Here is a 27500-nt window from a genome sequence, read left to right as displayed (position 1 = left end):
AAAAAAGAGAAAGAGAGAGGGGAGAGAAAGAGAGAGAGAGAGAGAGAGAGAGAGAGAGAGAGAGAGAGAGAGAGAGAGAGAGAGAGAGAGAGAGTAAGTTACATTTATAAAGACAGGTAAGTCTAACAAATGAGGACTGAGACCTCTACAACAGGGTTTTACGCCTGAAAGCAGGTGCATGATTTAACAAGCAGGTTGTCAGTCTAGATTTTATGCGCAGATGGAGAAAAGGCGCAGAATTTTTGTAATGAGATGAAAAGCAGAAATAATAAGAAATAATAAGAAAAGACGAAATAAAAGCCTGCTCACAACCCCGCCCAGCCTTGCGAACTGGGTATGGTGGATTAAGAACCAGGTTCAACGCTCGAGCAAGCGCTCTCCACTCAAGGTGTTCACAGCAACTGATAGGAACTCATATGGGGAAATTATAGAAAAGAAATAATAAGATAAAGAGAATATATTTCAACGCACCTCAATAAACGGAGCCCCACATACAGTACCTCAGAAAAGTGGATCTTCCGACCAGTGTTTTTGTTGACGCCGCAACCAGATGATGTAGCTGCTTCGCAGAGACGTCTTACTGCACAAATTACAAATAAATTTTATTCTTCGATTAGAAAATCCAAGCGCTTTCAGAGCCCTCCGAAGAGAGTCCGGGATGAAACCACGCACACCTACCTCAACCGAAAAAGAAACGACCTGCCACCCGTTTGCTCGGCATTGATCGGCCAGATCCGCATACCGCCTGTCCTTCCGCGAGTTACTGACACTGAATCTGTCCTCAGCACAAACTGTCAACTCCATCCAGAATACAATCCTACGACTCGTAGAGTACAGAACTATATCTGGTCTTAGGGTGGTAAGTGCAACACAGCTAGGGAAAGAAATCTTTGCACTAACTGAATCGACAAGAAGTTTCCAGTCTGAGGCCGCTGACAGGAGATCAGTCGTAACCAACTTTCGTCTGGGCTGAACGCGAACTGGCTTCTCTCCCGCCTTGCAAAACGAGATGAAGTCAAGCTCATTTGAATTTTCGGTTTGTACGGTGTTTGCAGCAGTGCGGATTCGAATCTCCTCACGCATGTTCCTGGCGATGACCCCGAGTACGTTGTCGTGCCTCCAGGTGTAACGTCCCTGGTCCAGCGCTACGCGACAAGCGCCAAGCACGTGGCGCGTTGTACAGGCCCAGGTACGGCACAAACTACAGTACGGATCCACTACGGTGTTTCCCCAACGGCGTAGGTTCGTCGGAGAAGGTAGCACGTCGAGGGTTGATGCGAGAAGAAATTTCAAATCCTTACCAGTACCACCGTACAAAAGGGATTTCCACGAGAGGTCCTGCCACATCACCGATGTCCACTCCAACCACTTGCCTTGCACCTGAAGAGTCTTCAGCCTCAAAATCTGCTCCTGCGCATTGATCTTCTCAAATGTTTGAAGGAGATCCTTCCTCGGGGGTTTGGAATGCTGCTTCGGAGCACGAGCACCCAACCCTGCACGATGACTTGAAGATGACGGTGGACGGAGAGTCCCTGAACCTACTGATGCCTCTGCACACTCCAGCTCTATTGTCGCCGCATATCGCTTTGTCAGCTTCGCATCCTTACTCCGACGCAGAGTGTACAGCGCCCTCATGCGCGCGTCCCCACTCGATCGAAGAATGTGCCATTTGATGGACTGGCACTTTTTCCACACCGTAGGAAGGTAGTGGAGGCGTAAGCCAAAGCGTTTGCGACTGCCAATAAAAAGAATGGCAGAGTTTGCGCATCGAGGTAGGCCTGACCATTTCTTCAGAAATGGTAAACACATAAAGTGCAGTTCACGTACAAAACCTTGTGTGAGTTCAAGAACCTGGAAAGACCAAGAAAGCTTGGGCACTACAAGATGGTGGTAAAGCCATAGCTTGTGGTGGTCTTGAAGCCAAGAGCCATCTACTTTTTGCATGAGAGATACAATGAGTTGACGGATGTCTTCCCGCTGGGTCTGCTCAGAGCAATCAGCATGCAGCCTTCGCCCCAGGAACTTGAACTCTGCAGTGTCAATGAAAGCGATCTTCCTCCCTGACATCGTCAGGCAGGGATCGTAAGGTTTGTACCGGCCATCTACAAGCTTTGCTGCACTGCTTTTGCACTTGTGCGGCGCCGCCTGCATACATTGGGTCCACGAGAGAAAGTCCTCCGTGACCGCAATGAGTTTTTGACAACCTGCACTAGATTTGCTATAGAGGCCTAAGTCATCAGCAAAAGCTGTTTGGGACACTTGCAAAGGGGCAGACTTAAAATCATAGGAGAGGCAACTTAATTCAGGGGCTGCAAGTGAGTCCAGCAGAAGCTGGAAACAAATATTGAAAAGGACCGGGGACAAGGGGCACCCCTGGAAAACACCAATGTTGTAATTAAAGGTGGGGGTGTGTGGTTGTACGACGAAAGCGCAAAGACTGTCGTAGTAGGAAAAAATTAATTTCCTGAATTGCAAAGGAAGGCTGTAGTGGGTTAGAGCATACTGTATCAGATTGTGGCGCACTGAACCAAATGCATTCTTCAAATCTATCCACGCAATGCAAATTTGGCGTTTTGCCGTCTTTGCATCACGCATCGCCTCATAACAAAGTGATGTATGCTCTAAGCACCCAGCCTTTGCAGGCATAAATCCTTTCTGGTTGTCACCATCGAAGAACTTATTGCCTAGCATATGTTTCAAGAGGCGCTTTGCAACTAAGGTGAAAAAGATCTTCCCGGACGTGTTTGCTAGAGCAATCGGTCGGAATTTCGAAGGATCATCAGACACCTCCCCCTTGGCCAGGAGTGTGATACACGCTACAGGTCGTCCCCCGTTAATACGAGTCCGGTTAGTACATAAACCCCGTTAGTACATAAGAAATCTCAAGTCCCGGACGAAACGTGGTCACTTCCATACAAATTTTGTCGGTTAGTACATAATTCGTTAGTACATAAACCCCGTTAGTACATAACATTTCTCCGTACCCGCATGCCACCTACCTCAATAGTACATAATTTGTTGGTCTTTTGGCCTTCGAGTGGAGGCACATCGTGTTCTAGTTTCTACTTGTGGACGCAAGTACTGAAGTAGCTCAGAAATCAGAGCGCAAATCACAAACCGACAAGGCTCTGTGTTTTCCGAGTGACTGTACAGGCGCGGCTGGACATGTATCACGTACAACTGTAGAATCTTCGCTGCCTGTGACCGTTATAACATAATTTTTATGTTATATCGAGGGAATCAAGAATATCTCGTTCCCTAGTCATGGTAGCAAGAAACACTCAGAACAGTTGAAAAAAGTGAAAAATTCTGGTACATAAGCAAGTTATGTACACTTTCGTTTAGTACATAAACCCCGTTAATACATAACATTTCTCAAGTCCTAGAGATTATGTATTAACGAGGGACGACCTGTACCTGCCACTGCCTTGGAATGATCTTGCTCTCCCAAACCCGCCCTAAGATGGTGAAAAAAATGGATTGAAGGGAGGGACAAAGCTTCCAAACTATGTAAGGTATCTTGTCAGGACCCGGTGCAGAGGTGTTGCGACACTTCTTCAAAACATTCTGAAATTCAGTCCATGTAGGGGTCCCCTCATCGACTGGGTGGGTGCAATCCCGGGGCTTCCCTGCACTGGGGCAGGATTCGTACGAAGTGGCACGATCCTGGTCTGCATATGTGTGTTGGAAGTACTCAAAGCAGGTAGTGTCAGAGAAAGTGGGTTTGACATGGTTGTTTGGTTGAAACAATTTCTTTCCGAAGGCATATGGGTCCTTGAGAAAGGCATCCTGGTCCCTCTTGTTCCGGGATCGATCGTCGTACATCTTTTGTTGTTTCAAAAGACGCTTGATTTGTTTTCCAATTGAAAAATACTCATTTCTGAGCGCTGCAGGTACTTCGTCCGGGTTTTTGATCTTACGAAATTGGCGCTTTAAATCACGCCTGTGAGCCCGGAGTTTTTCCACTGCACGGTTTTTATGTGCATTCTTGTGTTTTGGTGGAGGTGGTGGTGGTTTCTGGTCGAAAAACCAGTGAATGAAGTTCTCTAGTTTGTCCAGAGTCTCTTCGATGTTAGTGTTTTTGAGGTATGAGGTTGGGAAATGTTGAGTGAGATGGATCTTCAACTGAGCGAGAGAGAGAGAGAGAGAGAGAGAGAGAGAGAGAGAGAGAGAGAGAGAGAGAGAGAGAGAGAGAGAGAGAGAGAGAGAGAGAGAAAGAGAGAGAGAGAGAGAGAGAGAGAGAGAGAGAGAGAGGTCTAGCATCAAGACTGTTCTCAAGAATTATTTGCTTCCACTGCGTGACTCAGCTCTACTGTCGTGGACATGGAAATCCAGTCGGAGGTCAAGCGGCCCCAGGGTGCTGGCCATTCAGCCGTGAGTACGCATCCCATCAATAAGTGCACTGCATGCAACGTTCTGTACGCACTGAGGGCACCGGCCCGGGTCATTCGACCGGACTTCCATGTCCACGCCAGTATAGTTCTCAGTACCAGACCAGGAAGGCTGTCATTCGTACTTCAGAACAACCAACTCACCGGACTCCTCAGTGATGCAGTTCACGGTGCAAAAGTAGTAGCGGATGGAAGTGCTATTGAAATTCTCCACCAGGTCCTTAGCTGGATAGACATTGCCTCTGCTTTTCGACATCTGAAGGCACACATGTGGAAGAGCACAGCCATTATCTTCTTGCTGCTGGTGCCCGTACAGTAGAACCTCCTTTAGTGGACACCTCACAGCCAAGGTCACCTCCCTACAAAGGCCACCTCCCAACAAGGCCACCTCCCAACAAAGGCCGACATGCTCTGATAGCTTGAGTACAATGCAGTGAATGCACACCACTCGTACCTTCTTTCCGGCTTGCGTCCAGTGTGAGTGCGCCAGGAATTGCTCCGGTAACTTCAGACCAGCCGCTAAGAGGAACGCAGGCCAGTAGATAGCATGAAACCTGACAACATACATATGAGTACATACACACACACACGCACACACACACACACACGTACACACACACACATACACAAACGTACACAAACGTACACACACACACACACACACACACACACACAGATAGTGTCCAAGAATACGAAATAATGCAAACATGCAAAATTTCGAGCTTCCCAAGTTGGTGATGCATGTATAGCAAAGTCCACCACGGATTGAGAAGAGCGAGTGAATGCGACTTTGCGTCCTCGTTCTCCGTTTCCGGGGGTGGCGGGGTGGGGATAGGAGAAGATGTTCTTCTCCGCTGGTCGAGAAAACGCAGCACATCATGTGCATGTAGTAGCGCCAGCATTGTATGAGTCATTGCATCATAATCATCAAAACCTCTTCTTCACATCATCATTACTTACCTCTAAAAAAAGACTAAAACCATAATCGATGGCGGGTTCCACTGACCGGTGAATAAATAGTACATGGAACGGAAGTACCGTAAAAGCCCCTGTATGTGCCCGCCCGAAATTACGCCCACCCTCCGTGTACACGCCCAGTCAGGGGAAGTCAACACTTTTGTTTCAAAATAGTGCCCATGCCTATGTATACGCCCAGGTATGCCGGCAACACCAGTACATGTACAGGTACTGATACCCAATACTTACTGCTATCCCTATACCAAGTATACGCTCGGTTCCAAAATAACACCTGTGCCCTTGTATACGCCCAGGAAATCGAGGCTGCTATTCTATACGCCCATGGCCTATACACGAGCTTTTACGGTCTACTAGTTGGTTGGTTGCTACAGGTGTCGGTGAAAGTAGCAGCCAAAACGGTGGCACAAAATGGCGGTAAAATTACAAAGTTGTGGGTCCGATGATACCCCCCCCCCCCTCCCCCTCCCCTAAAGTTTTTTGTTCTGGCCATAACCCTGGGTGCCATTACCCTACTATCACAACACTCACTTTAGAATGTCCTTTCCAACGACCTGGAGTGTCGGTGGCCACCTCTGCTCAAAGTTGGGGTTGTCCGGATAGCCAGCCACTGTCAGGTAGTTGACGAGTGCATCCAGCCAGACGTATATCTACACGACAAGAAACAAGCACACAAACAGATGCACATACACACACGCGCGCGCACACACACACACACACACACACACAAACACACACAATTGGTGAAGTAAAATAAAAGTCAACAACAACACACTCACACACATGCACACACGCATGTACACACGTACGTACGTGTGTACACACACACACACACACACACACTACTGCTGCTGCTGCTGCTGCTGCTGCTGCTGCTGCTACTACTACTACTACTACTACTACTACTACTACTACTACTACTACTACTACTACTACTACTACTACTACTACTACTACTACTACTACTACTACTACTACTATGTACAGCTACCCTATCGGGCCACGCCGCTCCCATAAGCGGGAGACAACGACAAGAAGACAGAAGAGAAGAGAGAGAAATCGCAAAGTCAACAGTATTGGGCATGGCGTTGCAAGTCCTGTGGCCTTGAGAACCGCCTTTCGCCATGCTCGCATTCATGACGGCAGTTGTTCCTGGCTGCACGTGACATCCGTTTCGCACGGTCACAGTGATGACGGCTCAAACCAGAACGGGAGCGGAAAGATCGGCGACAAACATCACATCGAAAAGAGTCAGATTCATGGCGAATAGATACAGTAGGGACATCCGTGGACACAGGACAGCGATGCACAGCCAGTCCTCCAGCGCTCCTCAACCACCGCATGCACTTCATACATTGCATGGCACCCTTCTGTTGTGACACAGGCAACTTCTGCTGGGCAATGCACTTGTGTCGGGCCATGTCGTTACGGCGGCGGAAGTCTCTGGCAAACAGCGAGCAGCGCAAAGGTGGCGAATCATCTGCGTGCGGTGGTGGCTCAGCAAGGAACATCATCCAGTTCTGCCGGTCTTGGGCATTCTGAAACCAGGAATCCACGCCAGCTGCCTTCATGTCTCTCTGGACAACGTCTTTCCAGCGCCGCCGGGGACCACAAGGAGGGCGACGTCCACTCAACCTTCCAAACAAAATTTGTTTGGAAGACACACACACACATACACACACATACACACATGCACACACATGTATACACTACACATGTGTGCTAGTGTGATTGAGTGAGAGAAAGAGAGAGAGAGAGAGAGAGAGAGAGAGAGAGAGAGAGAGAGAGAGAGAGAGAGAGAGAGAGAGAGAGAGAGAGAGAGAGAGAGAAAGAGAAAGATAAATGGATGGATAGATAGGGAGACAGACAGACAGACAGACAGACAGACAGACAGACAGACAGACAGACATACCGTTTGTGAATCATCACCTGGAACAGGCATCCCCCAGGCAAGACGCGATCGACTACGGGACACGGACAGATCTTGCAAATCGTCACTGTACATCGTCTCAATGATATAATCGGCTGAGACCGGAGGTTGGATAACTGCATAGATACAGACACGCACATACACACACACACACACACGCACACACGTACACACGCACGCACACATATGGACACGCACAGATACACACAAATGCAATTAAAAAATAAATAAATAAAACAAAGCAGAACAAGACAAGACACTTCACGAAGCGAGAATGAAAGGGGTGGAAATAGGTGACGGAAACGGTACATTTACTCACTAGGTCAGACAGGAAAACGTAGGAGAACACGTCATGAGGTATAACACATACACTCACTCAAAACAAGACAGATGGACAAGAAGTGAGAGGAGAGAGAGAGAGAGAGAGAGAGAGAGAGAGAGAGAGAGAGAGAGAGAGAGAGAGAGAGAGAGAGAGAGAGAGAGAGAGAGAGAGAGAGAGAGAGAGAGAGAGAGAGAGAGAGAGAGAGAGAGAGAGAGAGAGAGAGAGAGAAGAGAGAGAGAAAGAGAGAGAGAGAGAGAGAGAGAGAGAGAGAGAGAGAGAGAGAGAGAGAGAGAGAGAGAGAAGAGAGAGAGAGACAGACAGACAGAGACAGAGAGAGACAGAGAGACAGAGAGACAGAGACAGGTGTAAGGTCACACCAACACAGCAATCCCACCAAAACAAACCTGTAGGGTTGTTGGTGATCCACTGACGGAGCTGTGGCATGAACTCGGTTAGGCGAAACAAGTAGTTCTCCTCTGTCAACCACTCCACTGCGTTGCCAGACTCCGCTGAGACCTACAAGACAAACACGCACGCCCAAACTAGTATCGGAATAAACAAGTACTGTATTTCCCCAATCATACGTCGCACTTGATTAAAAGTGGCCCCCAATTTCAGGTTTGAGCCAATTGTTCCGGCATGCATGCCACGGAAATATAGAAATCTACCTCTACCAACATCTACCAGCCTCGTGGCTGATGTGAATGGCTACGGGATTGAAAAAATGTCGCCTTCCCACCGCGGATACCTCAAAATTACTCATGTGCCATTTTCGCAGAAAACTTTCTTCCTTGTTTTCCCTGCCATTTTCGCAGAAAACTTTCTTCCTTGTTTTCCCTGCCATGATCCTGGTGATGTATTCACAACTTTGGGGAAAGTCTTACCCGACAACTGTTGCCTTGCGCATCCTGTCCAACTTCAGTCTGCAGTGAAAACAGTACACAAATATACACACAGACACACACATATGCACACACACACACACACACACACACACACACACACACACACACACACACACACACACACACACACACACACACTTGTACTTGTACTTGCTCACTGCCATAACTGGTCACGTGGGTCTCCCCTTGGGAGAAGGGAGAGAGATTCAAAAGGAATCTTGGAAAGACGACTCAATTGGCTATTGAACCGCCCAACGGCCGACACCCCCTGAAATCCCCAAACTATGGGTGGACTTGCAAATGATCCCACTTATGGGCTCACCACACCTCGGTAAGTGGGTGAGGACAAGGTGCAGAAAAAGGATTAACACACATGCTTAGGCCTTGACTATTCCACTGTAGGAGGCGCATAAACTTGTGCTGCACCATCCCGTAGCTTGCATGGCGCTAAAGAGTTGACCACCACTATTAAAAGTAACAGTTATGGTGCCCATACACAGGTACACGTACACACACACACACACACACGCGCGCGCGCGCACGTACGCACACGCACGCACGCACACACACTCACATGTATTAGTACCGTGTACCTACCTGAAGTTCCGGTACAAAGCATTCGTCCGACACCGAGTACCAGCCGCTGAATGAACCCTTGTAGATGTAGCCTCGGGACACCAACAGGTTCTGTAATGAAGAATGCATGTACAGATAGACAGACAGACACAGACATACCTCAGACCTCAGACATGCCCATCGCGGAAGCGATGATAGCGAACAGCTATGTTAGACATACTTCCTCCGTTAAGGAAAACTTCGTTGCCTTTTTGTGTTCTTGTCATGATCTTTCTGTCGGCAATAGACGAACATGTCAGTGATCTATCCCCTACATAGGATAGCCGCAGTGTCGTCCATTGTTCCGACAGGCTTTTGGACCACCAAAAAGCGTGGAGTCCTTGAAAAAATCGGCGAAGCATAACTGTTTCTTGACAGGATGTCACCAGAACACAACACAAGCATGATACCGAAGTGCGAAAATGAGAAACAGTTTGAAAGACCGCATGGCTCGAAGAAGTGCCCAGAATTCATGGAGAAGCCGGCCAGCCACTGCTGTACCAGCGCGATGATACGCTTCCGCACACAGCCAAAATAAATCACTGCATGTGTGTTTGTGGCGCAGGGGGAAACAAAAGGGTTCGTCAATCAGGTTGTTTTTCAGCCTGCGCAGTCCCGATCTCTACGTCGACGACTTGGCGTTCTTGCACAGCCTGAAGACAGACATGTCACTGTGGCGAAGGAAAACAGAAAGGAGCTTCTGCAGGCTGTGGAACGTGCTGGCACGAGTACTCCGCTGCAAAGGTGAGGAGTGTTTGGTTGTGTCCGTATGGCTGCTTCCATGGCATTCTGGAGAGTCTGAGCGGCAGAGACAACAGCTACCAGCGCATCCGTGGAGGTCTTCAAGCTCACAGTTCGAGCGAAGAACTTGGCGATCTCCACAATCAAATCGTGTCCCAGAAACTTGTAAAGACTGCAGGACAAAAGCTGGCAGCGCTGGAGGCAAAAGTCAGCGAGGATGCCGACTCGTCAAGGAGTGAGTCGTCATCAAATTCAGACAAAGAATGAAGCTGGACTGCTTTGAAACGAGCTGTGTGACATCTGTAAATAACTACTTCAGTATCTTTCAGTATCTCTCATATGCTGCCTTGTTTTCCACTTTGCAAAGCGTTTTGTCCGCCATAGAATGCTTTGGACTGAACTGCAAAAAATGCAACAAAGTTTTGCTTAGGCCGCGGTCACACCAAACAAGCCGTTTCCCGCTTGCGCTGAAAGTGGCTTGTGCTGAATGGGGTGGTTGGTCACACCACTTCACGAAATCGGCTGGACTTTTTTGTGCGCTAGAGTTTTTTTTCTTCCCGCTCATTTTTGAATATGATTTTCTCTTGTTTTCCCGTCCGCCTTCTCCAGCACACTTCTTCAGTACGTCCAAGATCCACACTCTCTTTCTGGTATTTTTTTCATAGTGGTGTCATACTTGGTTTTTGTTTCAAACCAAAAGCTCCAGTAGTCGCCGCTCCAGTAGTCGCCGCTCCAGTGCTACTGTCCAGGATTCCATGATGACCGACAAAAAGGCAAGGAGAGAAGTTTCACCAACAACGAAAGCCGGAAGGTGGCAGAACACGATGCAAGCTGCAAGATCATGCCAAGATGCGCTTTGAACGAGTTTATTTTTCTCGCCACTGTACTGCGCCAGAATGGCTGAAAGTGGCTGAATCCATTCAGCGCTCCCATTCAGCGCTTTGAAAACGGCTGACTGCTGAAAAAGGCTGAAGCCGAAAATTCAGCCGTTTCCGTAGCGACGATGACGTCAAAAAGCGCTTTTTTCCGCTGAATGGCTGAATCGCGCTTGGTGTGACCGCGGCCTTAGCGGAGGAAGTAGCAACTTGTGCTGGGATTACACCATTCAACAGCTTGCAAGGCTGATGAATTGACCACAGACACAGACACACAGACACACATACACACACACACGATGACCTTCTACGGCTATGTACCTCCTAAACCACTCAAAGACATGATGGCAGCAAGCGTTACCAATACACACACCAATCTCATGCCTCCACATGATGAGGCCTCTGATCACCGACAGCACACACAGCAAACACAGACATCAGCTTCCACAATCCTGGAAGCGTATGTGCTCTGGATCTACAGTACCCGCAGAGCAGCGCAAGAAACGGACTCGTGCAGTGCAAGGTACAATAATGGTGGCCCATAGTCGATTCCGACCATAGCGGTAGGAAGTGCTACAGCCCTCTTTATCAACAAGGCCAATACAGTGAAGGCGGTGCTCATCCCCTCTCCTTCGTTGCCATTGCCCCCCCCCCCCTCCCCCTCCTCCTTTCCCCGGAATTCAGGCATGTATACACATTCCAGATGGTCTCCTTGGGTGAAAGAAATATGCACAATGACTCACCCAGAAATGCTCCACGGCTCGTTTATGTCGCTCCTCCGTCGTGCGAATGTAGTCCGTGTAGGAAATATCACAGCCGTCAAATAAGGTCTACACGAGCACGCATGCACACGTACGCACACACACACACACATGCATGTACACACGTACACACGTACACACACACGCACACACACACACACACAACTGTCAATCATGAGCAAATAGCACTACGGCGTAAAGACAAACACTGCTCGCGAAATATGCACAACCTAAAGTTATCAGGGGTACGCTGACTTGGTAGAGAACTAGAACAAGACCACCTGGGGCATACTATATTTTCAAACTTTGGCGCAGGGTGCAGGTTTTCACGCTCTGAGGCTCCCACAGTTTCTCACCAGGAAACCGGCATCAGGCCGGCCTGGTCTCAAACATTAGGTATTGTGGGAATAGCGCAAGCTCCCACACAGGAAGCAACACACGATTCCCCAAGTATCGCCGAAGTCGAATCAACCTCTTCTTCACAAGGTATAGTAGTAGCAGTAGGAAACTAGGTAGACATCCGATAGCGTTGGCTCACCTCCGTCATGCCTCCAACTAAGTCTGCCGTTCGTGGGCTGACGGATTCTGAGGTAAAACTGTTGTGCTCCCTCCCCGGGATCGAGCCGTCGATTGTAAATGTAGTGAAGACGTTAGTAACATTTGTAACGGAGTCCGCAGACCGCGAGGCACGGCTCAAGAGTCGAATCGATGATTTATCGAGGCAAATTACAGGTCTGAGCGCGAAGGTCGACACCCTCAGGGAGTCCGCCATTGCCGCGGCGAGTGCTTCTCCTCTCAAATGATGCATGATTGAGCCATGGCTGCATGTGAAAGCAACAACTACTGATCGATCTCTTTTTCGGAAAACCCCAATTGGCCAGAGGTTGATGATGGCCAACAGTTTCATTTCTCATCGACCAAAAATGTGTTGCTTCAAAGTAAAAAAACAAACACATGTACGGTGCTGGCCAGAGACACACGATCACTCGCTCGAGATCTGTGCCAAGTTGCGTGGCAGGCGACTGGCAATTAAAGTGTGTTGCACTATGAACTGCAGGGCGTCAAGTGCTGCTCTTGAGTCAGGGCACTGACCGTGTCTCAGTGATGTGACTTCCCAGGCCAGCACAATAGAATAACAAGCCTACTGTGCATGTGTGTGTGTGTGTGTGTGTGTGTGTGTGTGTGTGTGTGTGTGTGTGTGTGTGTGTGTGTGTGTGTGTGTTTGGAAGGGAACTGGCCAGGCACACACACACACACACACACACACACACAGACGCACACCACCACCACCACCACCACCATCACCACACACACACGCACACGCACACGTACAGACACGCGCGCACACACGCACACGTACAGACACGCACGCACACACGCACACAAGGGCAGGAGATGGGATGCTAGCAATTACCTTGAACTGGGCAGACAGCTGTGTACAGTGGTCAAGAGGTGGACTACCAGCGGCTGCAGCAGCTTGCTGAATCTACAACAAACACAAAATATATTATTTGCAGCAATCAATCAACCTTTTTCGAGCATTCTCTCTCTCTCTCTCTCTCTCTCTCTCTCTCTCGCTCTCTCTCTCTCTCTCTCCCCCCCCCCCCCCCCCCCCCCGGTGTGTCACTTCGCAGCTAATTTTTGGTAGAGAGCGGGAATTAGATCAAGGCTCTAAAGTCCAATACTATGCACAACTACACAAATGAATGAAAAGATGAAACTTGCCGCGCTGAATTGTGCACACTGTAATCTACAACCACGTATTGGGTACTGTATAGCAGGAAGTTTTCGGACGGAATTTATTTTCGTACGATTTTGTATACGGCCTCCTCTTTTGTACTAAAATTAATTCTGTACTAAAATTTGTTTTCATGTGAAATTATGTACACTATATTTGCGTACTGCATGCGAACAGGTGCATTTATCATGCAGCACTGTACGAAAACAAAATCCGTATGAAAGGTCAAAATTCGGCTTTGTCCCAAACTATTCCCGTCCGAAAATGTCCTGCTATTCAGTATTGGCATGCGTCGGTTCAATTCCGTATTCTGATGTACACGCTGAAGTCACTTCACAGGTAGAAATTCGACTGGGGATTAGAGAGTGGCGGATCAACGGTACTTTACGGTACATGTACCGTATCTTCAGGTGTTTACGCCATGCTGAAGTATGAGCCGTACCCAGATTTTTTTGTAACGGAATACAGACATCTAACCCATAATTATATCACCATTCATTGGACCATCATAAAGTGCTGGCAACTGAAAACCGAACCCTGGAGTGGTGCGCTCGCATTGCTAAGACCCAGCACGGGATTGTAACACTACCAAATAGAGACGGCTAGAATCGGCGCTGCACTCCAGCACGAAACATCAGGGGTCGGATTTCAGTTGCCACCGCTGTAGTATAAGCCACACTGACGTTTTTTGGGGTGCAATACGAGTGTTCAAAGTGCGGCCCATACTCCGGGAAATACGGTACTGGTATATCAAAATGGAAGCGGTCCTCACCAAGAAAACATAATCTGTTGCTACTCCGAGTTTCTTGAGCTATCAATCATCAGGCAACATATCTAACTGAAGCCTGTGTACATGTATATAACGTACCTTTAGACCGTGCTCATCTGTGCCAGTCGAGAACATGGGCGCTGGCTGACCGAGCTGCTGATCACGACGATCCATGCCTTCCTGCTGGCGGAATCTGTAGTGCACGTCTGCCATCACCGTGGAGTAGACATGTCCAATGTGTGGACCTGCACATCGGGGCGGGGGGCATACACAACATGGATATTCAATCTACGGACATTCATTTAGAGTCATCAGTAGTGCAACACAGACAACAGAAAGCGCAGCAGCTATCAAGTACGGTAGCAGCCATTAACCCCTGGAGTCTGCAACTCCACTGTGTGGACCTGCACATCGGGGGGGGGCATACACAACATGGATACAGCACTGCCGGGTGATGAAGAACGGGGGGGGGGGGGGGGGCAGCCTCGTAGCCTAGACCGTTCTTATTTTCATGTGCTAGTACTAGTCTATGCACAGTTGAGTCACAGTGTATACATTGGTATGCTGGGCTTGGTGAAATTCTAGCCTGGTCGTTCTTCGGCGCTACCCGACAGAACTGTACTCAATCTGCGGACATTTTTTCGAGTCTTCAGAGCAGCACAGCGAACAGAACCGGCAGCTATCGAGTACGGTAGCAGCCATTAGCAGGCACGGGCAACGCGTGGCATTCCACACATAGCATGCTGCACTTCCACCCCCTTCTGCACTATTCCACTATCGCATTCTGACCCCGGCCTTGTTTGCCATGCCAAAAAATCAACACTTGCACGCTCGCTCCCGAGCGTGCCGAAAACGGGACACACGGAATGCTCTCCAGGCCAGTGGTTGGCTATCTACATGCACATGGCTAAATTTAACCTCTCGAAAAGTGTTTTACTTCAGATGGGCCTGTAATAATGTTTAAACAGCTCGCGTCATTTCTTTTGACTCGCACATTAGCAAAACTTGCAACTTGCAGCACACGCCAGGTAAATGTGTTCCAATGTATGTCATGTCCACAACAAAGTGATGACACAATCATTCAGGGTGGTGTCGTGGCTTACTCGAATTGACGTAGTATATCGGTGTGGTGACGAAAGGGCTGCCTCTGTTCATGCCAGCATCTGTATGTGAATTGCGTTGAAACGAGGGTTGCGACGGCGATGCGGAGCGAAAGCAGCAGTTTAGACTCGTTCTGGCGAAGGACCGCAACCGAACTGCCTTGTGGAAAGCCACCGCCATGTTTGAGAAACGTATGACTATTTCAGACCAAGAGTTGCTTCGTCAAATTATTCTAATCGAACCTCAATATTGTGATGAAATTTAAATTTGCCTGCTAAAAACTGAAAAATAGCAGACTCGGTCACTAAAGAGCGCTTCAAACTTCCTTGTTTTGCGAACAGCTAGACACAGGCGGATCTACTACGCTACAAAGTTCAGGAACGTTCTTCTTGAAGCGCTTGCAAAGAGTCCCACAAACTTCAAAGTAAAAATAACTGCGATCATGATCCAGAAACAGAAAACAAAAACAAAAACAAAAAAGTCAAGAAGTAGCATCCAGTATGCGGAGCAGACACGTGCACAAATCACGTGGGGCAGGCACGCGTGCACGACTGCACGTGCAAGATGTCTATGCTTTGCTTCCAAGAGTTCATAACCATGATAACCGTTAAGGCCCCGGTCACACATGCACTTTTTTTGGCGTTTCCGCCAAAGCGTTACTTACGCTTCCGCCGTTGCCTCGGCAACGGCGGAGGCGTAAGTTACGCTTTGGCGGAAAGTTTGGATTTCGCTACGCCAAAAAAATGCGAGCGGAGCCTCCGCTTTCGCGGATCCGCTTTGGCGGAACCTGCATTGTGATGCCTTTGGAGTTTGGTGTGCTACTTCTGCGCTGAGTTCTGGTGTTGTTTGGTTGCCGTTTGGTATTCAGTTTTCATATTGTTCTTCTTTGCCAATGAACTTTACGTTCTAGAGATCTCGCACTCAATACTGCATCGTTATGAGTGGATAGTTGGTGAGGGAATCCGTCTCCCAACTCATTGGCCCCGATCGGGGACGATCTCCAACTCTCTTCAAGCGTCCACCAGAGTATGCAACACTAGGACTGCAACCAGGGAGTACTAGAGTACTCTGCCACACCCTCACTGCAACTGCAGGCATCCACGCAGTCGCAGGTTCGATGATGGATCATGGAGGAGGCCACGACACCCTGCTATACAACTATATGAATTTGATATTGATGTAAACTAAACTAATATTCAAATACACCCGTACTGGGCCGCAGCGAATGTGCCCCAAATCCACGAGTGTACTTGACAGGAGACATTCAGCAGCCTGTCAGCGATCCACGATAGCTCTACTTGTACAAGCGAAGGTCGCTTCAACTCGGACAAGAACATCTAAAATTTCATAGGACGTGCTGCATTTGCATTCCCTCCGCCAAAGCGGAGCGTTGAGGAGCACAGTAGTTACATGTATGTGTGACCGCTGCATCGTGTGATCCGCGAAAGCGGCTGCGGTAGTTACGCTTTTCGCCTCCGCCAAAGCGGTGCAAGCTTTTCATGTGTGACCGCGGCCTAACCCCCAGCGTTATGAACTCTTGTTCGCTTCCCAGGCCAAGGACTTAGGTCAAAGTTTGCACTTTTGATCCCGAGGGCACGGTGCTCAGTTGGTCGAGCCAAGCTGATTGGATCGGAGGAAGAAGACCAAAACCGATAGTGGGATGGATTACTTCTTTGGCGACAAAATATCGGGGCGGTATTCACGACGATCTTCAGTTCAGGGTGAGATATTCAGCCGTTCTCTGCTTGCCTCGAGCCTTTCTGAGTTGCTAGGAGAAGAGACCATTTTTATTACCCAGATCCTGCTTGGCACTCAGGGCACTGAAGGCTACCATTTACAGCCAATCCGAGAATGGATCATATACTTTCCTTCTCATTAGCGGTCTTCCTCGTGATATTTGGCTGCACTTTGCTATGGCTGCCAGATCCCAACTTCGGCCCCTCCTCGTTCAACAGCGAACACTCTGCTAGTCCTGAGAAAGATGAGAAACTGAAGGAGAAGGCCAGATTCCTCGTCAACACTTGGAAATATACTAGATGTTTGCTGTAAGTTGAAACCGTGCATGCCAGTGAGCGTGGGGAAATTGACGACATGATGAATACATGCAATATACATTCTGGTCCTATATTATTAGATTGACAGCATGAAACAAGCTAGGCGGAGGACACTGTTCGGAAACAGTGACCTTACTACAACCTTCCGCGGTTGGCAGAGGACCGGGGGCTCTGTCAACCGCGGAAGGTTGTAGTAAGGTCACTGTTTCCGAACACAGTGTCCTCCACCTTGTTTCATGCTGTCAGTCTAACAATATGTGTGAACTATAACAAGGTTTATCTAATACTAGTTTTGAACTAGTATTGGGTTATTATTATAATACTACCGGTACTGTATTCTTGCTCCTATAGCAGCACGGCACAAACACATACCTGCCAAGTATCCAGATTTTTTCGGGATTAGGCCACCCTTTCTTTTTTCGTTGTTTAACGTCCGCGCCCGCCTACCTTTTTGCCTCCGACCGGAAAAAAAAACAAGAAAGTAGTAGTACCAATAATATGCGAAGTTGTAAATACATGATTGTGTAGTTTCACAGTGTGCCGATCATGACCTTAAACTTATAATCTTGCCTCCCGGGCATGCCTTTGTCTTGTGTTCTTTTTCTTTTTTTGTTGGCTTTTAAATATCGTACGGTGTGTGTCCTAGTAAAAATCCAGATGTAATGAATTCATGACATGCTAACTCCATGCTATGTACCTGTTTTGTTGGATTCATCAGGCATGCGCTCCAATGTACCATCAAAGAGTGTTGTTCTATGCCTGCAAGTGCCGTTAGACCCAGAAATATTGTATATGTCACATGCTTTACTGGTCAAAATGTTTGATTGGGGTTTCAAGTTTTTGGAATGGGCTTTTGTTTTTTTTCCGCCCTCCCGCGTACCTTTTCGCGAAAAAAAGGACGTTAAACAATGAATTAACAAAGGTTGGCCTTATCCCTCAATTTTGGATGAACTCCCGCGATCCCGAAATTCCTGTCGATTATCCCGAAATTCACTGTACAAGAAACAAGCTTGATATTGTACTTGGAGCACTTCTAAATGACTTGTCACAGGCCAGTAATTGTCCTTATTGATCCCGGACCGCCATAGCCTGCAGTACCAGTGGATCTCCTCAGCTCCTTCCGTGAGAAGTCTCTGAAAAACTTCCGTTTTTGAGTCTTGAACATGTGTAAGTGTGATCCTTGGATCACCATCAATCATCTATTATCGAAATATTGGTGCCATCAAAAGTTGAAGAAGGATTTTTTTGAAAAAATATGACATATCCCGAAAAACCAAGGCAAATCCCGGGATTTTGCCATGGCGATCCAGAAAAAAGCACTCTCAGTACTTGGCAGGTATGCAAACATGCAGCGTGGCCGGGGACTACGCCCATTGTCCTCCATTGCATGTGTAAGCAAACAAAGTGAAAGAGTGGAGTCCGAGCTCATCAGCTAATCACCTCCATGTCCTTATGCACAGCTCAGAGTTTTGTAATAAAGTCAACTTTGCTTATAGCGACACTCGGCGGGGCATCAGAAAAGTGTCCTTATACCCGAAGTCTCATTATCATGTATTGCAGTCAGGTGGGACTTTGCTCTGGGCATAGAAATTCTGTCGTTATTCGCTAATAATATTATTGTCGTTATACCTGCAGTCGTTATTAGCGAAGTTGACTACTGAGCTAAACAAAGTCCGATACCAACAAAACACATCCTACACACTTTCAGATTTCACTTGCTCCTGAACTTAAAATTATCTTTCCTTTCTTCTCTTTTCCTACGACATGCACTCTCTGCAGCGAAGTAGGAGTACACTACACAGGGAAGAGACCAAAGATAGCCTTTCAGCACATTACTTTTGTTATAAGGTTATTAGATCCCCTTGCTTATTAATTTATGCTTGCCTTCTCGATGTGCGTGTGTCTGACTATAGTAACTGCAAGGAGGTTTACATGGCTCAGACGATTGCCGACTGTGTCTATATCTGTCAGCCTCACCTGTATCGGCAGGCGCTCGACCCAGGCCCACCGACAATGACGACGCACATGACACGGACAAGATGGAGAAGCGGCGTGGCTGAGCTTGCGCGCCGGTTTTCATCGTGCATCTTCGCCGTTCATCCGCCGCTTGTCATGTCCATACGCAGACAACCAATGCCCGAGCCGCCACAGTTCAAAGATCGACATCGGCATCCACGATTGGAAGGTGGACATCGGCATCCGCAATTGAGGCACGGACGTCGTTCACGAAGGTCTGATGAATCGCCAACGGACCGTTTGAACTTGCGTAATGCTCCCGAATCGGCTGTTGGCAACTTCTGCATCAAATCCTACGTGTTCTACACCCTACTTGGTGCTGTTGTTCTTCAGTTTGTGCTGCTTGCCATCATGGTGGGCTGTTATCACCGCGAGCTGACACGCGATCTGTGTTCCTGCTGTCATGACGACGATACAAACGTCATGCTGGACGCGAACCACTCCGCAACAGTGGAGCTCAAAAGGTACGCGTGTGCTGTTCTGTGTGTGGGTGTGGGTGTGGGTGTGTGTGTGTGTGTGTGTGTGTGTGTGGGTGTGTGTGTGGGTGTGTGTGCGTGCATGCGTGTGCGTGTGTGTGTGTGTGTGTGTGTGTGTGTGTGTGTGTGTGCGTGCATGCGTGCGTGCGCGTGCGTGCGCGTGCGTGTGTGTGTGTGTGTGCATGTGTGTACATGTGTGTGTGTGTGTTTTTAAATATATACTATGTGCTGTGTGTGTGTGTTTGTGTGTCGGTGTGTGTGTGTGTGTGTGTGTGTGTGTGTGTGTGTGTCGGTGTGTGTGTGTGTGTGTGTGATGGTGTGTGTGTGATGGTGTATGTGTGTGTGTGTGTGTGTGTGTGTGTGTGTGTGTGTGTGTGTGTGTGTGTGTGTGTGTGTGTGTATGTGTGTGTGTGTGTGTGTGAGTATGTGTGTATCATGTGTGCGCACGCATGCTTGTGTGGCAGACGGATATGCATATCCAACGGTAGATTGTTGTTGTTGTTGATGTTGTTACTTTATTTTACTTCACCAGAATTACAGGCAGTAGAATGCCTTCTCACTGGACCAGGTCTAGTTCTCACAAATGATGAAGAATGTGAATGAACATGCTAAAGCTAATGAAAAACAAGAAATAGAAAAATATGAGAAAAACTTGTGTTTTATATTTTATGAAGGTATTTGTATGTTGCCGGACCAAACAAGAGAGAAAGAGAGCCAGAGAGAGAGAGAGATGGACCAAACATGGGCCAAACGTAACGGCGTTCCACACTCTTGTTTTTACATTAATAATTAGTGACAACTGACAAGCATGTGCTGTCTCAAGCGACAATGTCACTGTAGTGCGACTCAATACAAGTGCTTGCTCAGGTCCATGCCCAAGACTCGGATTTCTCCTAGCAGCATTATCCTCGTGTGCCGTATTTTCCCCATTAAAAACGTACACGTCTCCAATACTAGTACATGTCCAATTGTAGTACACGGTGTGGATAAAAAAATATAAACTGAAGGACCCGTCCCTAATACTAGTACATGCCGGAATGATGTGATGGGCATTTCTGGGGTACAGGTACCAGGGTCCACCTTACTTCGTTTTTCTTATCCGTTTATTATCTTTGTGTCTTTCTAAGTTTCTACACTGTTTCTTACCGTGGTTGGATGTATTTACAGCTAAAAAGTGTGTGTCTAATAGTTTTGGGACTGCCTGTGTTCCTTTCGTCCCCTGTTTCATTGTGGCTAGGAAAGCGCCAAGGCCGGAGCAACCTCACCTCTCCTTCATGGAAAGTGAATACAGCAACACGCCCGAGTCGATGATGAATCACTTCGACCTGTGGGACAGCGAGGCGCCCAGCCAAGCACAGGGACACTACACAAGCTACTCCCCGGCCATGTTGCCCATGAAACCGAGACAGTTGTCGATGAACCAGACCACGTCCTCGCCAGATTTCGCTGACGGCAACTCTGGCACTGCGAGACCTTCGGTGCTAAAGACTGCAGCCGCGCGACTGTTCAAACTACCAAGCAGTGGCGATGCGGTGGGGCACTCTCCCGATGCCTTCCCGGGACCGTACGAACGTCCACTACCCGACGACAGCACGCCGTTCAAGTTTCCCAGGCTACGTAGCTTTGAGCTGGTGAAACGGGCAGACCGCTCGCTGGCGCGTTTCACACAACATCTGCGAGAGCAGCACGGAGGTAGTGCCAGAGAGGCAGCCACCGTTGAACAAGTGTTTGACTCCCCGCACTGGGGATTCGGTATTGCCACCGCGAACATGACACGGCCGAATCCAAACGCGTCGACGACGTCCAAGATCAGCCAGAAACTACGCGAGCGCTATCTCGCCTCGCTGCCCCCGTCCGGGGAGGCTGCACACGTGCTCTCATTCGACAAGCCGACATTCAGGCTGTCATCCAGCGCACATTCCCAACAGGACACACACATAGCACCGAGCATGCCTGCATGTCTAAGTAGCGAGGACCACGAAGTTGCAAGCAATGCTTCTTGCAACGATTTGCCAGCAATTTTCAGAGCACAGGCCACACATTTGTCCAGTTCGTCAGCATTCTCGGTGGCTGGGGCTCACTTCACGGCCGCACCGCATACATTCCTCCACGGCTACGAGCATGCAGCGGGCATTGGGTCAGTAGAAGGCCACCAACACGGTGAAGATTCTCACCAAATGAGACAGTGTCACGTGCCTGAGCTGCACCAAAAAGCAGCTGACGAACAAGTGATCCAATCACAGAACGATACCTCTACCGAGACAGACCAAGAGCTGGGGCTAGATGCTGACGACTCGGGCACGTTTCTTGCGGACTGCCAGGCCACATCAAGTAGCACAGAGTCGGACAGCAATGAAGTCATCAGCCATGCTCCGCAGATCGAACCAACGGACGGCAACAACGACGACGACGACGGAATCGCATTGCGCCAGCTCAACTCATCGTCAGCAATTGAGCAGCTGCCCAGTCATAGGATGTCAAGCACACCATCAGCGCTTGAGAGACCAACCATGAGCGGCTGCTCGCGAGAATCAGGCTTAGCAGCAGCTGGATCTACGTGTAGGACGAGCATACCGTTTGCCTTGGACGGCGACGTATGGCCTGATGACGTCCTTGAACCGAGTAGTTGGATTGATGCGGACACCGGCCTGCTGAGGGCATCGGACCTGCATACTCTAGGCTTCCTCGATGTCGACAGGGATGGCTTTGACAGGGACAGTGTCCACACAGTGAGGTCCTACGTCTATAATTGGCCGGATCAGGCCGGCAGGATAGGGAGCATTGGCGATGACGAGTGGCTTGCTTTGGTGTCATCCGCTCAAGAGAACATCTGGCTGCGGGAAGATGACATCATCATCCAGCCACCATCGCTTGTCATCACCGAAGAAGAACTAGACAATGACGTCATCGATGAATCATCGTTAACCATCCCCACCGACAAAGAGATAGAGGACAGATCACAGAAGGTGAATGCATTACCAGCACAGTTAGAGGACAAGTGTGCAAAACTTGGCCACTCGAAACAGCCTCTAGATCCCGCTCGCATCACAGATGAGAATGCGATCCGCTCCGTCAAGAACAAGAAGAAGAAGTTACGACATCAGCACACCGCTCCAAAGCCGTTCTCTGACATCACCAACACTAAGTGAGCGTGGTGCATGTTGTGAGTGTTCATGTGTGTGCGTGTGCATATGTGTGCTTTAAGGTGTGTTTTAGGGTATTATGTGTCCTCGTCACTCAATCAGGGTACAGTGCACTTTTGTTGCATCCATATGTCTGCCCGTAGTCATCATTCGTTAACACAGCTGTAGTACCAACTATGAAGCCACATTGTTTGCTAATCACAGCAACAACAAGAACAACGGTTACACCGACGATGACAACAATGACGACGACAACAATGACGACGACAACAACAACAGCAACAACAACAGCAACAGCAACAACAACAACAACAACAGCAACAACAGCAACAACAACGTCCTTGCACCTCACATCAAAGGTACTACCTGCATACAGTTGCAAAATGGATAGGAGTAGAAAAGGAACTGTCTAACTCCGGACAGTAACTGATCATTATCATCATGTTTATGTTAGGTGCATGTACATGTAGGTTATGCATAGCCAATGACAATGTGGCATAGAGCCATGCAGTATTTATTATAACACTCTGCGCATATACATGTACATGTACACACACATGCACATGCACATGCACATACATACATAACATGACTGTATCATGTACCTGTAAACACACACACACACACACACACACACCACACGCACACACTAGCTCGCACAGCCACTGAAACAATAATCATATAGCATTATATATTATTAGCATTATATTTTTATCCACCAGCAGTACACAAGTACAAAAATGCATACTTTTACCCGTTTGTCAATCGGCATGCAGAACCCAGCCTTGTCAACATTAGAATTAGTTTGCTGCTTGAGTTATTTTATCACAACTAGCGCTTGATCTAGCACTATACCATTCTATTCTCCGTCAACAGTTTCTGCTCAAGTATATATATGCAGAGGAGCAGCCTAGCAACTATGACGACATCGTCATGATCATAATCATTATTGTTCACGCATTTGGCATGCAGAGTCGTAATTATTACTAGTATACCCAAGAGTAAAAACCTAACACAGTGCAGAGTGTTTTTAATCTCGATGCTACTACGTCTCCTTTGAGACCGTCTCGGTTCAGATGGTCTCAACCGTCGCGCACCGGGGCTCTACCAACCGTGGATGGTTGTAGAAAGGTCACTGATTCCCGGCGAACACGGTGTCCTCCACCTTGTTTCATGCTGTCAAGCCAACAACATGGATCTGCATGTACATGTTTATCTCACAAGGCACAAGGGCTACATGGGTGCGGCTAATGGGATTCTGGCAGTGGTTGTGAGACTTATCCCTTCATCCCCACTATTACATCCCGACCATTAGACGCTGCATCCGCCGCTGGATTTATGGGGTGTTAGCGGCCTTCGTAAGTAAGTTCCACAGACGCGATACCCCCGGTAATTGACTTTCGACTTTTTTTGTTATTAAGGGGCCGTCCGTAAATATCGATGTTTTTTTAGAGACGATATTGGTGCTTCTCTCCCTTGACCCCCCTCCCTCCCCCCAGAAGACGCACATGTACATCTAGATCATGGAATCAATATTTTTGGATGCTCATGAAGTGCCCAGGATTTTGAGGGTCCGGTGTAGGCGTGAAAATCCCGCCGCACTCACGCAATAGCTGCATCGCCTGGGGGGAGCGAACCGGGTTGGCGCTGCAGTGCTCAGCCATCGTGTACTGGTGTAGCCAAAGCGGCTACGCTCGGGCTTGAATTTTTTCGAATCCTTGTTCAGACAGTGAAGACTGGAAACTCTTGTGGAGTTCGTCCGTGTTTGTTCGCACTGCCTCTACGTCTTGAAAAAGGTCTCCCGCAGGCATCGTTCGGCCGATTTCCACAATCAATAGCTCATTCTTTTGCTCTTGAAATTCGCCATGGGCGTACAGCTTCCACTTTTTGATTTTGTTCTTGTGTCGCGAGTTTTAGCTCCGCGAACGGAAGCTGGTTTCACATTTCTTGTATAGCCATTTAGACGTCCGCGTGCAGGGATCGGCGAAACTTCAGATATTTACATCGATATTTTTCTGATGCTCGAAAAGACGCACATGGCTCAAACCCCCTCCCCCCCAGACGCACCAATATCGTCTCTAAAAAAACATCGATCTTTACGGACGGCCCCTAAATAGGAAATTGGCTGCATTCCATGCCATGCCCTATCCTTTAAAAAGGATAGTGCATGGCATGGAGTGCAGCCACTTTCCGCACTCTCTTGTCTCTCGAAACCATTCCGTGAATGACACTGACCCCCGCTACATCCACAGCACAACATTCTACATGTTTAGTAGTTAGTAAGCAGCTGTAGGGATCTTTCTCGGCTTCAGTGTTGCATCTCGCGGCCAGGTCTTGTCGAGTGAATGGATGATTCGAGAGAGAGACAGAGACAGAGACAGAGAGAGAGAGGGGGAGGGAGAGAGAGAGAGGGGGAGAGGGCGAGAGGGAGGGGAGGGGGCCGGGGAGAGGGCGAGGGAGAGGAGAGGGATGAGGGCGAGAGGGAGAAGGAGAGGAGGAGGAGGAGGGGGGGGGGGGGGGCGAGGAATGTCGCGTTGATCGGCGCACAACGCACCATCGCCAGTTCACACTCGAAAAGCAGGCGCTTTGTACGCTTGCCTCCCCCTCGCCTAGGCTCGCATAGGCTGACGCCTATCGGGGGGATCTCCTATTTGTACAATGAACATTGGAGTTGGGAAAAAGAGAAAATGTGCAAAATGAATTCGGAAAAAGAGAGATGCTGACAAAAGATACAGTGAAAGAACAAGCATGCAGTGTACATGTGAATCAATGATTTTGTGCCTGAACACTTTGAACTGTTCCGTTGCGTCCTTTATTTCAATACATGTAGCACTTCTGCGTTCCCGAATTCCGTTACTGGTGTTCACATTTCGATTCGATGCCATCATTGACTCGATGAGTGACCATGTTGTGAGTGTCCCGTCTGTTTCCGTCTCTCCTTTATTTACTTCGCATCTTGTCCCGCCCCGCCCATATCGACCACGAATCGAGATTTTCCTACGGAAAGGAATTGCTAACCCGAAGGAACTGCTAACACGAAGTAATAATGTTACCAAGGTTGTCAAAATCATACAGTCATCATGCAGGCCCGTCGGAACCAGCCTGGTTGGCGCCGCCCTGGTTGGTCAGGTCATCAGACTCATCACGGTTGGTCAGGTCATCACCGGACCAACGTGCATATAATTGGCCACCACAACACAGTCATGTTAACCAGGTTTACTGCTGAGGAGGTGATACGTACATGTACGTACCCACTTTATCATGCACAAGGTATGAAAGATTATGATAATTACGGCCGGACCAATCAACAACTGCTTCCGGTGGTCCTGAGGTCGTGTAAAATCTTACAATCCATGATAATAATAATAATAATCTTTATTTCAGGATTACCCAAAGGCTGACGCCTATCTGGGGATTGTATACAATATCGAGGATTCCCAGACTGCCTAGAGTGCTCCACACCGCAAGTAACAAGGATGGAGCAATAGTAACAGCTATACCACAAAGTCACAAGCAGAAGAGAACAGAGCTATGTAGAGACAACCCGCTAGGACATTGTTGTATAAACGCTGCGTTTCATGCACATAGCAAAGGCAATCCTCAGACCCACTGCATCACAACTGAGTTGTCTCTGTGCACATGGACTAGTAGTATACACTGCATTACAATAATGTACAGTCAGGTACATCATTGTGAAATTAATGTACAAGGTCGCAGCGGGTCGACAGCTTTCAGTTTTCATGTCAGATCCTATCTTTTTACCAGATAACAAGGACATCAAGTACATTGTACAATGTAGCAACGGGACCGACGGTATCAGTCACTACTACTAGTACTATCAGTATGAAGTATCTGTTTCTGAGTGATTTGAAAGGCAAACTGCAAAGCCCAACTGCAACAGACTGAGACAGTGCAGGTGGAGATGCTATTCACTCACTCACTGTCTCAGTGTCTTATCTGTGTGAAGAAAAGTAGCAGGCTCGAGTAGTCTGAGTCTGTGAGAGCCAGTCAAAGAAGTCCAAGACGGCAAGAGTCAAGACTGCAACTGAGGAGTCTGTGAGCCAGACAAGAGATCGAGACTCGAGTCATATCAGTCAGCAAGTCTCAGCATCAATGTTGCACATGACGTAATCAAATTTTGTTTGGCCTGGCTACATTTTTGTACTATTGTAGGCTATCGGCGCATGTATCGCTAGCTCGAGTCAAGCAAGCTCAGTACATGCACAACTCTCTCAATCAAGTCACTGTCAAGTCAGATGCGTCCTGCACATGACCAGATGACTGACGGTCTGTGCACAGAGAGTACATCATACATGTACAGCTCAACCGCGCCGCTGCCCGCACGCTGGATGCTGCATTCAGCGTTGCCGGCATGCCGTTGGTACTGCCGTCGATGTACATGACTGACAGACTGTAATGCGCGCTTCTCTACTCAGTCAAACTCAAAAAAGGCTTCAACATTTTTTTTATTGGCTGTGTCACTCATCATGATGTCCGCATGCACACGGGACTTTGTGGGATAATCCTGACCTGAGTGCAGAGCAGCAACGGAACGTCGTTTGGGTGAAAAGAAGACGCTCATCCGCTTGACCAGCTTCTACTTGAGTTGCTCACCTCTTCACTGTACGGCACGGTTGGCGGAGGAGAATTCCACGGGCGCGCTGCACGCTGGTGTGTGTGCTTTGAAA

General features: G+C 48.4%; 4 protein-coding genes across 4 annotated transcripts in view; 2 read left to right on the top strand and 2 right to left on the bottom strand.

Annotated features, from left to right (window-relative positions):
* The window catches only part of LOC135828781 (methionine--tRNA ligase, mitochondrial-like), a 23689-nt gene extending 8125 nt beyond the window's left edge, over positions 1-15564 (bottom strand). Inside the window, exons 1-11 of the mRNA XM_065341214.1 lie at positions 15126-15564; positions 14122-14267; positions 12930-13001; positions 11498-11584; positions 9121-9210; positions 8503-8541; positions 8023-8134; positions 7279-7412; positions 5898-6016; positions 4846-4945; positions 4536-4647 (exon numbers count right to left, since the gene is read on the bottom strand). Coding sequence (XP_065197286.1) covers positions 4536-4647; positions 4846-4945; positions 5898-6016; positions 7279-7412; positions 8023-8134; positions 8503-8541; positions 9121-9210; positions 11498-11584; positions 12930-13001; positions 14122-14267; positions 15126-15303 — 1189 coding nt within the window. The 5' untranslated portion in view covers positions 15304-15564. The remainder of the gene's footprint in view (positions 1-4535; positions 4648-4845; positions 4946-5897; positions 6017-7278; positions 7413-8022; positions 8135-8502; positions 8542-9120; positions 9211-11497; positions 11585-12929; positions 13002-14121; positions 14268-15125) is intronic.
* On the bottom strand, positions 18-2800 carry LOC135828780 (uncharacterized). The gene is made up of 2 exons (XM_065341213.1): positions 679-2800; positions 18-580 (listed from the first exon to the last, which is right to left on the bottom strand). The coding sequence occupies exons 1-2, from the start codon at positions 2689-2691 to the stop codon at positions 578-580; spliced, it is 2016 nt and encodes a 671-aa protein (XP_065197285.1). The 5' UTR covers positions 2692-2800; the 3' UTR covers positions 18-577.
* Positions 15565-16745: 1181 nt separating the features above from the next.
* LOC135828360 (uncharacterized) lies at positions 16746-23825 on the top strand. Its single transcript, XM_065340814.1, has 3 exons — positions 16746-17168; positions 19091-19657; positions 20907-23825. The coding sequence occupies exons 1-3, from the start codon at positions 16975-16977 to the stop codon at positions 22816-22818; spliced, it is 2673 nt and encodes an 890-aa protein (XP_065196886.1). The 5' UTR covers positions 16746-16974; the 3' UTR covers positions 22819-23825.
* Positions 23826-27273: 3448 nt separating this feature from the next.
* Positions 27274-27500, top strand: part of LOC135828145 (unconventional myosin-XVIIIa-like) — a 41550-nt gene continuing 41323 nt past the window's right edge. Inside the window, exon 1 of the mRNA XM_065340585.1 lies at positions 27274-27500. This exon is cut by the window's right edge and continues 992 nt beyond it. The gene's annotated coding sequence lies outside the window, so the exon portion shown is untranslated.

This window comes from Sycon ciliatum, chromosome 12 (genome assembly GCF_964019385.1).
Source record: "Sycon ciliatum chromosome 12, ocSycCili1.1, whole genome shotgun sequence".
Taxonomy (NCBI): Eukaryota; Metazoa; Porifera; class Calcarea; order Leucosolenida; family Sycettidae; genus Sycon; species Sycon ciliatum.
This window is presented reverse-complemented; position numbering and strand designations above follow the sequence as displayed.